The sequence below is a fragment of the Mustelus asterias genome, chromosome 25 (genome assembly GCF_964213995.1).
Source record: "Mustelus asterias chromosome 25, sMusAst1.hap1.1, whole genome shotgun sequence".
Classification (NCBI taxonomy): domain Eukaryota; kingdom Metazoa; phylum Chordata; class Chondrichthyes; order Carcharhiniformes; family Triakidae; genus Mustelus; species Mustelus asterias.
This window is the reverse complement of record NC_135825.1, coordinates 25,088,446-25,100,536: the sequence shown is the minus strand read 5'-3', so window position 1 is coordinate 25,100,536 and position 12,091 is coordinate 25,088,446. Positions and strand designations below refer to the sequence as shown.

Below are 12,091 nucleotides of genomic sequence, written 5' to 3'. Positions count from 1 at the left end.
TCCTTGGTGAAAGCATCTGAAAGAAAGCCTTGTATGAGAGAAGATTCCAAAATGTGTTCTTCATTTTAAGTTGTTTAAATTTATTTATTTTTATTGGTGTCACAAGTAGGCTTACATTAACACTGCAAGTTATTGTGAAAATCCCTAGTCGCCACACTTTGGCCCCTGTTCGGGGATACTGAAGGAGAATTTAGCATGGCCAATGCACCTAATCAGCACCTCTTTTGGACTGTGGGAGAAAACAGGAGCACCCAGAAGAAAGCACACAGACACGGAGAGAACATGCAGACTCCGCACAGACAGTGACCCAAGTCGGGAATTGAACCCTGGAGGTGTGAGGCAGCAGTGCTAATCACTGTGCCACCTTCAAGAGTGGTGTTTGGAAATACTGGTGTGAAAGTCAGATTTCCAGTGAGACTAATTGGCAAGCATCTCAATATGACAAGCATCTCAGGGGGATTTGATGAGTAATCCACATAAATTGTATTGGGTGGCATCTATCACTTGGTTTCAGAGTGTGGAGGGTCTGGTCACATCTCACCTATTGGTTTACATGGACTGTGTACTTACTGAGAACATTAGAGTGTAAGATATATTTTATAATTTGTGTTATCCTTATAAATCTGTGTATATCTGTAAAAGAATAGCTGGGGTGAAGTCAAGCCAGGTTCCACTCTGGGACATAACTCTTCCTTAGTAACACCAGTTGGGATTAGTTACTGCAATTGATTTTTGTTGTGCTCCATAACTGATGGTTATAGGCTTACTCCTTCTAGAGTATGTAAGAGATACTGATATTATTCAAAAGGAGGAAACAACTTGCATTTAGACTATACAGTTCATAACTGAATGACATCCCAGTGAATTATTTTTTTTCCCAAGGACAGTGTGTTCTAATGTTAGGAATGTGGCAGTCATTTGCACACAGAAAGATCTCACAGACAGCAATGGGATGAATGACCAATTTTGCTGCTGATGATAGGGAGCTAAATATTGGCCAGTAGGCTGGACTGTCTTGGGAGGAGCTAAAATTCCCAACTCTCCTTCAAATAGTAACCCGGGCTCTTTTCCATCCACCTGAGATAGCAGAAAAGACTTTGATTTAATCTGAAGAACAGGACAAAATTCCCTTACTGCAGCATTGTATTGTCAGTCTAGATTAACTGGCTCAGTAATGGACTGGGGCTTGAACCCACACCATTCTAGCCAACAAGCAGTAGTGCAACCACTGGTGCCACAAATCTGTATGACTGAATTCTTCAACCTCTACTTTAACCTCTCCTTTTATTTCAGTAGCTGTTATCTGTTAATGGTGCCATGCACTTTGCAGATTTCCCGATGGATGTTGAATTATTTACAGGGAGATATACAGTACTCGAATACAACAGCTAACTTTTAAAATGAAGCTGGAAGACCTTGGTAATGAAAAAAATAGGTCTGTGTGTCCAAAATGCTTCTTAATCCATTCAGCTGCAAGCATACGTTAACTGGTCTGTGTTTTGTCAGGTTTGATTGATGACAAAATTACACCACAGTTACATCCTCTTCCACCTTCTAGTCTGTTGGTCTCATCTACGCTGTATCTAGAGAATGATTTGTAAGTTGAGTTTGAAATTAATCTAACCACTGGATTAATTATCAGACCATGAAATCCCATCTTAAATGTTGCTTTCATTTCCAAGTGGACGCAATTAGCCAAAAGATTTAAAGTTAGACTAAAATTGAGCTCTGATGAAGGGTCATCCAGGCTTGAAACATTGGCTTTATTCTCTCTCCACGAATGCTGTCAGACCTGCTGAGATTTTCCAGCATTTTCTGTTTTTGTTTCAGATGCCAGCATCCGCAATAATTTGCTTTTAGGTGAAATTGATACATGATAGTTTAGACTCATAATGAAGAGAAAGGCATTATATTTATATAGTGCCTTTTGTGTCCTCAGCACTTCACAGCTAATACATTACTCTTTTATATGATAATCACTGTTCTGATGGCGGTAAATTCAGCATCCAAAGAACAAAGTACAAGAACAAAGAAAATTACAGCACAGGAACAGGCCCTTTGGCCCTCCAAGCCTGCACCGACTATACTGCCCGACTTAACTAAAACCCCCTGCCCTTCTGGGGACCATATCCTTCTATTCCCATCTCATGCATGTACATGTCAATACACCCCTTAAAAGTCACTACCGTATCCGTTTCCACTACCTCCCATGGCAACGAGTTCCAGGCACCCACTACTCTCTGTGTAAAAAATCTGCCTCGTAACATCTCCTTTAAACCTTGCCCCTCGCACCTTAAACCTATGCCCCCTAGTAATTGACTCTTCTACCCTGGGAAAAAGCTTCTGCCTATCCACTCTGTCCATGCCTCTCATAATCTTGTAGACTTCTATCAGGTTTCCCCTCAACCTCCGTCGCTCCAGTGAGAACAAACCAAGTCCTCATAGCTAATGCCCTCCATACAAGGCATCATCCTGGTAAATCTTTTCTGTACCCTCTCCAAAGCCTCCACATCCTTCTGGGAGTGTGGCGACCAGAATTGAACACTATATTCCAAGTGCGGCCTAACTAACGTTCTATAAAGCTGCAATATGACTTGCCAATTTTTAAACTCAATACCCCGGCTGATGAAGGCAAGCATGCCGTATGCCTTCTTGACTATCTTCTCCACCTGCAATGCCATCCGATTCGGATAGCCCAGATAATCAGCTTTGTTAGTGATAACAAATGATAAACCTATTATCTAACTAACCAGTAACAAATGATCAAGTGCTGTGGAGAGTGACTGAGCAAAGAAATTTGTTGCAAAAAGATTAGGGCTGGAATTTTACTGCCCGTTGCCTGCTCCGATTCCCGTGGCAGACAACAGGAAGGTCCGTTAACCTCGGGCGGGATTTTATGGTTTCGGGACACGCGAGGCCGTAAAACTCTGCCCTAGGAAAAGGCAGAGGGACTGGATAGCACACTCCTTCGAGGAAATGGACTTGTAAGAGACGTTACAGAGGGAAGATTTAAAGGCGATAAAGGTAGAGGAAGCAAGAAAATATCAATGCTGGATGGTTTGAAAATTGAAGGAAGTTATTGCAAATGAAAAGACTGGCACAGGATAGAGAGAGATGGAAAGACTAATATGAACCAAGGACTTGTTTCGTCCAGAGCACGCATAATGAGGAGTTAGATAAATTTTCACCAGGAGATCCCTGCTCTTCTTCAACTAGTGCTTTTGAGTTATTTACTGATCATGAAGATGGGAGCTCCATTTAACACCTCAAATGAAGGTTGGTACCTGCAACAAAGCAGTATTCCTGCAACACTGCCTATTAGTGTCAATCTATATTATATATGCAAGTTCTGGAATAGGGAATCAGAGGGAAGTGTGCTATTGAGGCAACATGACACTGAGAGAAAAGTTTAAGTTAAAAATGCAACACAGAAAATAATAATGAAAGGAGTCTAAAGAAACAGGTGGATGGAATGAGCAAAATTAGTGCTTCCTTCAAAAAAAACTAACTTTGAACTCAAATTGTGCTGTATTACACTCCCACTCCTGACATTTGGGGCAGCACGATGACACAGTGGTTAGCACTGCTTCCTCACAGCGGCAGGGACCTAGGTTTGATTCCTGGCTTGGGTCACTGTCTGTGCAGAGTCCGTGCGTTCTCTCCGTGTCTGCGTGAGTTTTCTCCGGGTGCTCTGGTTTCCTCCAACAGTCCGAAAGACTGGTTAAGTGCATTGGCCATGCTAAATTCTCCCTCAGTGTACCTGAACAGGTGCCGGAATGTGGCAACTAGGGGAATTTCACAGTAACTTCATTGCAGTGTTAATGTAAGCCTACTTGTGACACTAATAAATAAACTTTAATGCTCACTTTATGGTTAATATTACATCAGTGAAACTGCTCCTGACATTAGGCAATATTAATTCTTGTTTCAATATGACCGTGTGGATTGAAAGTTTGCAAAAGCAGTTTTCCTGGGCTTTCTGCAGTCTACAAGTTAGACAAACAATGCTATACGGATTGTCCATTGTACAAATATTTCCTTAAGGCATTTGCATTCTTGCATCTTTGTTTTCATTTTTACACACTAGCATTCTTCCTGATAACTTATTTAATGGTTAAAAGGTAACTAATGACATGTTCAAAAGGTCAGAAGTATTGTGCGCACCCAAGAACCTGTTTTTTTGAATGTTTCTTCCAGGTTAACACAGGATATTGGCAAGATATATATATATATATCCCCACACAAATAATCTGTAAAACTTTAAGAAAAGAATGTTGGAAATGACCAACCTGAATGCTGACTGTTGAGAATTGGCCGGCGTCCGCCCGGATAAAGATGCCAGTTTCCTGCCGCGTACGGAACATCAACCCAATGTACCAGGGCAAAGTGATTGTGCTGACGAGGTTACTCCATGAAACAAGACTGTTGCCCAGGAACCGCTGGGGACTGGCCATTACTGGGACAAACAAAAAAAAAATCTGTTCACTACTATAATCTGATGGGATGTTCGCATGAAATATTAACCAAACTGCAGAGTTACATTTCAATCCATTGTACCATCAATTAATAACTAGCTTCCTAACTAAACCATCAGCAATTTTTAGAGGAGTGCCTTCCTAGAGAACTGTGTGTTGCAAATTCTTCTTACCTATGAGAAGATGCACTTTGAAATTGGGGAAAATGTAAGCGGCCTCACAGTCAATACATTTAACTCAATCTTCATGCCACTTTTGCTTAGCAGTTCGATGATAAGTCGTTGACTTAAAGTGTCAGTAACTTTGTTCCACTTTGCACAAATGCCTATCAGACCAGCTGAGTATTTCCACCATTTTTTGGTTATTTTAGCTGACCACACGTCTGTTAACTCAAACTGGACAGTGGCTGCTGAGCTCAAATACCAGAGTTGCCCATTACTTGCCTCCATTAAATTGACAAACCAAGGGGAGGGTCCAAGATTCATGATACTGGGTGTGAAGGTTGAATAAATAAAAGAACAGAAGAGATAAATCAGTTTGTAATTAGGTGCAATTAGTTTATTTAATTCACAGAAAGGCCTTGGTAAAAGAGATATTCCATCATGTAAGCAAATGAACAAAACTGACAACCCTGCTATCCATCATTCTTGAACCACAACACTGTTGGCACTCATGGAGAATACTCAGACAATCTGAGCTCCCACTTCTCTGTCAAAAAGCATATCTGAATTATGTCAAGCAACTTAGACAAAATGCATTCCTCCTCCTCTTCTTTCAGACAAAGACCTCATGTCGCATTCTCCTGCAAGTGTTGACTTATTGATGAGACTCGTCCAACTGACCATTTTGTATGTGGTAGTAGTATCAATGTCAGGCAATTCCACAGGGAGAATACTACAATTAATAACTATACTATGGGGGGAATTTTGCGCCCATGTTCACTGTAAGCATAAATGCCAATGCAGGACAAATTTTAGTAAAATTTCGCTCAAACCTTTTTACACAGGAGAGGTCTGCTTGGTCCATTCACAGCTTACAAATGGTAACCAAAGCCAATGAGATGACAGCCTCAAATCTTGGTGAAATGAGCTTGGGAATGTTTGAAAACACGTGGTTGCAGTTGAATATTTTACTTTACAAAATTGTCTAAGTTTCAGCATCAAATTTGACTTTAAGGTTGCCTATTGCAGGGAATGAGTATGATATCTTAATGATTTTGAGAGATCTTCTAACATTGGGATTGAGATGCTTCATAGATTGAGCTCGAGCACAAGAAGATCACTATACATTCAGCCTGTTACTCATTCATCCGAGTGTTGAGCCAGAGTGAAATATAAAAAGTTATCCCAAGGTGCAGCGCTGCATTTTCTCACTTTGATCAGTATACAAATTGTTAAAAACAAAAATTTAAAAATGATAATTGGAGTAAGATCTGCACTTGTTTCAGAAAGTATAGTATCTTACACCACAGAAAGGAGACCGCTTAACCATCTTGCCACTTTGGAACTATGAAACAGTTATCTAATTAGACTCAATGGGCACGAGCTTACCAGCCACGCTCCCACTGCAGCGAGATGGGAGAATTTGGCACCCAGCCAAATCTCTGTTCACTGCAGCGAGATGGGAAAATCCTACCAGGGTGAACAATGGCAACACTCTGGCCATGGATTATACAACCCATAGACTCTGGGTCTTTCCCCATAGTCCTGCAATTTTCACTCCTTCACATTGAATCTGGTTCCACAATCATTTCAGGCCATGCATTCCTAATCATAATACCTCCCTGCATGAACAATGTTCTCCTCATCGACCTGACCTGTTATCTTCAAAGATTCCTGGTTGGAAATCCTAGGTGCCTCTGTTTCTTTGCCCCCTTTACAAAGTGTACCATTTAATTTTTATTTTCGCTCCTCATTCTTCCTTCCAAAATCCATCACTTCACTGTTGCCTTTCAAGTTCGAAATGAATCAAATTCATTTGTTTGTACAGGGCAATCCTGTTTTTACAAAATGGGCTGGGGCCGAGTTAATTCTGCAAAAAAGGGTTTTCCTTAAGAATCGACATTGTGTAATTCACCCTTAGCATTGTAGCAAAATACACAAAAGTTTTAATAACATTGGAGGCCATGGGAAATAAGGTTGATTATTGAACATGTGTGTGTTCAAGTGATTCCATGTGTTTGAGGGCAGTAGCCAGCGCCACAGCAAGCGCAACTGTCAGTTTACAACCCAATCACTTCCATTCCGTAAAATCGACATTTCCGGTAAAATGGCACTACGTAAAAATGGGATTTACCTGTCCTTGAATTTGCTTCATTTTACTGTGATGGACTCATCTTTTTAAAATGAGAACACCTACAGTACAACAGAACCACATTCCCCCTGTGCGCATTCTAAGTTTCCATTTCCAAGTATTAATGCAGATGACTATGGATATACATGGCCTTTTGGTGTCCTGCATCATTCCAGTTAGCTTTGTTTCTATAGTATTTGTGCAGCAAGGAGTGCAGGAGGAAGAGAAGTCAAGAAAGAAATTCAGTCATAGATGGCAAAGGGGTTTTTCGATATAATGCCTTGCGGTATTTAAAATTTATTTATTTGTTACAAGTAGGCTTACATTAACACTGCAATGAAGTTACTGTGAAAATCCCCTAGTCACAACACTCCGACACCTATTCGGATACACTGAGAGAGAATTTAGCATGGCCAATGCACCTAACCAGCATGTCTTTCGGACTGTGGGGGAAAGCCAAGCAGACACAGTGAGAACATGCAGACTCCGCACAGAGTGACCCAAGCCAGGAATCGAACCCAGGTCTCTGGTGCTGTGAGGCAGCAGTGCTAACCACTGTGCCACTGTGTCGCCCACATTTAATTTCCACATTTATGGAACAGTGTGCACTTCTTCTGTCTAGCAATATGTTGGATCTGTGGTGCTGAGATTCTGGGAAGGCTTGTGTAACACACTGCCTCATTTTGTCTCTGGATTTACAAATATAGAAAAAAATTGAGCCTAAAGTTGAAACTGAAATAATTCAAACACTCATTCACCTTTGAACCTATTACAAGAAACTTTCCCATGCAAAATTTGATCAGCTGCCAGAAAAGCCTCGATGGGACTTTGGGCTTTCACGCCAGGGCAGTCCCGAAATATGATTGCCCAATGAATGTCACTTTGCATTTATATATTAAGAAAGACTTCTTTTTGTCACTGTAATGATCAGATATTGAGTTAGCTTACATTTCAGCACCCCCACTGGGGAATTATAGCAGTCTAATTGTGTGACACTAGCCTTTCAATTTGCCAAATTGATGTTTGACGTGATGTTAGAATCTGTGAAGAAGATGCAACATAGAATGAATATTTGACTATACTTCATACACTCAGTAAGGTTATTATAAATGTCCTCTAATAGCAAGCACCTGAAAGAAGCCTAAGTGAAGATAATGGAAAATATTGTGTCACTGTATATAGTGAGTGCAGCATGCTTGCAATAGGGACAGATGGTGTTGTGTCGTTTCCCAAAGTTTTCCTTTATTGCAGACTTTCTCTGCCTCACATCAGGGCATGCTATAGATTGATTAATAAGAAATTGATGGCTAGGATTAGTCGACAATTTCATTACAGTTGTATCATTTGACTACCAGGATGGAGGAAACATGGTGGCACAGTGGTTAGCACTGCTGCCTCACAGTGCCAGGAACCTGGGTTTGATTCTGGCCATGATGTGGAGATGCCGGCGGTGGACTGGGGTAAACACAGTAAGAGTTTTAACAACACCAGGTTAAAGTCCAACAGGTTTATTTGGTAGCTACCAAATAAACCTGTTGGACTTTAACCTGGTGTTGTTAAAACTCTTACTTTGATTCTGGCCCCATGTCACTGTCTGTGTGGAGTCTGCACATTCCACCTGTGTCTGCATGGGTTTCCTCCGGGTACTCTGGTTTCCTCCCACAGTCCAAAGATGTGTAGATTAGATGGACTGGTCATGCTGAATTGCCCCTCAGTATCAGGTGACCTAGCAGGTTAAATGTGTGGTGTTACGGGGTTAGGGCCTGGGTGAGATTGTTGTTGATGCAGGCTCGATTGGCCGAGTGGCTTCCTTCTGCACTATAGGGATTCTATGATTCTCTCAAATCGGATGAAATCTAATAATTCCTATGTCCCTTTATGTGCAAGTCATGCTGCAGATGTTCTTTGTGAGTTGGGGAGCTAAGTGTTACAAATGCTTGTTGGTGTCATCCAATACTCATTTGATTTCCGAGCACGGGTGTTAAGACTGATGATGGGAGGTTGACTGACAAACAATATTTTATGTAGAATTTTTCTTCACAGCCAACATAAATTTCCATTTCAGTGACATCACAGATGGAGAAAATGGACAATAGCCAAAATCTGTAGTCATGGTGTCCTTGGAGCAGAACTTCATTTTTCTACACAATTTGTTTTTAAACTGTTCTCAATCTGTCTCCAATTTATAGTTCTGAAGCTTAAAATGCAGTCAATAGTAAGAGCAAGAAATCAAATATAAATGATTTTTGCATATCATTATTGAAAAAAAGTAGTCTAAAGTATGGAATTTTCAATATATTGGCCGGAATTCTCTGGCCATTCATGCCAGTGGAATTCTCTCTTCCCGCTAGCGATGCACCCCATCCCATGCATTTCCCGACGGCATAGGGTGGCTTCAATGAGAAATCTCATTGACAACGGCGGGACCAGAGGATCCGGCCACCAGTGAATGGAGTGCTACCTCTGCCACTGAGAAAAACACTGAGGGGAGGCCAGAGAATTTTGTCCATTATTTTGTGTAGCACTTCGTCAACCCCTTCGGATTCATCATATGTACTGCTGAATGTTGCTAACATGTACGTACAAACACACTTCACTAAAAATAAAATCAAAATTTGCCGACTTGGATACATATAAGGCCCATGGTGGTTCCAGGTTGGGAAACTGCAAAAGCACAAAAGAATTGAGAAAGAACCAGTACATTGGGTCTCCATTTTTTCTGGCTTTTAACAACTTCTATTGTTTCCTTACATGGCAAATGACATGAACGGAACGAGATTCCCCAAGCAGGGAGTTTCACTCTATACTGGTATCAAGAGACATGGTGAACTCAAACAAGGGAGCATGTGAACCCTATCACTGGGATCTGGACTTAGCAAACAGCTGGGTCTCCTAAAGAGGGAATCGGTTAGAACCTTGGCAGGGTGAGCCTGGGCAACTTCCACCTGTATGGGCAGGAAGCATCCGAGGAGTTCAGGGCAGGATCGGCTGTAAATTTTCCTGCAGGGCTGAGAGATGTATCTGTCTCACCCGAACCTGGATATCTGTTTTGTAAATTTGACTTCGGTAAAACAGAAGACAATGCTGAGCTTTCCCAGAATGTATGCAAACTGTGCAGATTTAATCAATCTTTCACACTGTAGAATCTGTCACCATATGGTTCAAATAACTCAAGTTTCTGTCTAATGCTCTGCTATACTGGTTTCGTTGTGAGCCATTCCCCAGTGCATGATCCATTCAGAAAGTTCCATATGTTCGTATCCAAAGGGATTTATCCTGGCTCAGTTTAACCCCAGCCTTCGTGACTATCTATGGCCTCATCATCCTGAGTGTGCAAATTAATTTCCTTCATAAGCCAAAGCAAATTTGCGTACCGCTTTTGCAGTATACAATTGCGCAAGGCAACAAAGCATTTTTCAAAAAGTGGAGTCCTGATTGGAATTTATGGATCAAAGTCTTGTTTAATGCTTTATTTCCAACTCATTTACATTCTTACTGTCTCATCTTTTTGTTCAGCGCTCAATTCATTCATGGGACATGGGCATCGCTGGCTAGCCAGCATTTATTGCCCTTCCCGAGTTGCCCTTGAAACGGACTGGCCATTTAGAGGGCAGTTGAGAGTCAACAACATTGCTGTGGCTCTGGAGTCACATGTAGACCAGACCAGGTAAGGATGGCAGGTTTCCTTCCCTAAAGGACATTAGCGAACCAGATGGGTTTTTCCGACAATCAAGAATGGGTTCATGGTCATCAGTAGATTGTTAATTCCAAATATTTTCTGTTGAATTCAAATTCCACCAGCTGCAGTGGTGGGATTCGAAGACTGGTCCTCAAACCTTTAGCTGAGTTTTTGGATTAATAGTCTAGTGATAATACCACTAGGCCATTGCCTCCACATCTCTCTGGTCACTGTCAATTACTGGCCGGAATTTTCCAGCCATTCACACAACGGGATTTTCTGGTCCCACTGCAGTGAATGGAGATTTGGCTGAGCGCCAAATTCTGTCTTTGCTTTCAGCGATGGCAGGGCATGAACAGCCGGAAAATTCCGACCATTGTCTAATTGGCTCGATGATTGGGTGAGTATCAAATGGGTAGGAAGCAATTCTTGTCCTTCGACCAGCAAGTTCCAAATGGGTGACTAATTTATTTGGTTTTAATTGTCCATCTGCCCTATTTTTGCTGAGCAGGTAGGGTTAAAATTAATTCCATTGATCCATATAGCATGAACTATTCTAAAAAGATTACAACTTTGAAAAAAAAAAGGACTTGTTCATTCAAGATCTGAATTCCAAGGAGACTAGGGAGGAAGGGCCGACTATCCAATACTTCAGACAACGAGAGGTAAAAAGTAGATAACATATGCGCTATGGCTCTATACACAGATTTTTTTTTAAAAATCAAAAATCAGTCGGGTGACAATACTAAACAGAAAACCACAAATAATAATGACCTGAGTGGGATTTTATCCATTTGAGGATAAGAGGTAAATCTTCTTAGAATCTTAGAAATCTTAGAAACCCTACAGCACAGAGACTGCACCAACCACAATCCCACCCAGGCCCTACCCCCATATCCACCCACTAATCCCTCTAACCTATGCATCCCAGGACACTAAGGGCAATTTTAGCATGGCCAATCAACCTAACCCGCACATCTTTGGACTGTGGGAGGAAACCGGAGCACCCGGAAGAAACCCACGCAGGCACAAAGAGAATGTGCAAACTCCACACAGACAGTGACCCAAGCCAGGAATCGAACCCAGGTCCCTGGAGCTGTGAAGCAGCAGTGCTAACCACTGTGCTACCGTGCCGCCCATAAAGTCCCCTTTTAGGACTGAGGTGAGGAGAAATTTCTTCAGCCAGAGAGTGGTGAATGTGTGGAATTCAGAAAGTAGTAACATACACTAATGGGGTTTTAATAACACACACACATATCAACTGATTCAAAAGAAAAGCACACTGAGTATGGAGTGAAGGGAGATAATTGAGGGTTTCAGAGCCAAAACATTGCGTGATTTCAAGAAGAAACTACATACAAGTCTTGGGCTAAAAGGGTCAAGGGATATGAGGGGAAAAGGGGGGTGGGAAATCAGGATATTGAATTTGATGATCAGTCATGATCAAAATGAATGGTGACGCAGGCATGAAGGGCCGAATGACCTACTCCGGCTTCTAGTTTCTATGTTTATGTATCACTCCCCAGCATTCAGAAGAAAAGTTGGTTCCAAACCGAGAGCCTTTAAATAAGGTTGCCTTGCAGTGATAATGCACTCTGCGTGGCCTCAATGAGCTTGTGTTATACATCTTATTAATGGGAGGAAT

The 12,091-nt window shown here is 41.6% G+C and overlaps 1 protein-coding gene across 5 annotated transcripts in view; it reads right to left on the bottom strand.

The window, feature by feature from the left end:
* celsr2 (cadherin, EGF LAG seven-pass G-type receptor 2) overlaps positions 1-12,091 on the bottom strand; it is a 325,531-nt gene that overhangs the window by 73,226 nt on the left and 240,214 nt on the right. For all 5 annotated transcript variants that reach the window (XM_078242273.1, XM_078242276.1, XM_078242272.1 and 2 more), the window contains one exon: positions 4,290-4,456. In XM_078242273.1, coding sequence (XP_078098399.1) covers positions 4,290-4,456 — 167 coding nt within the window. The remainder of the gene's footprint in view (positions 1-4,289; positions 4,457-12,091) is intronic.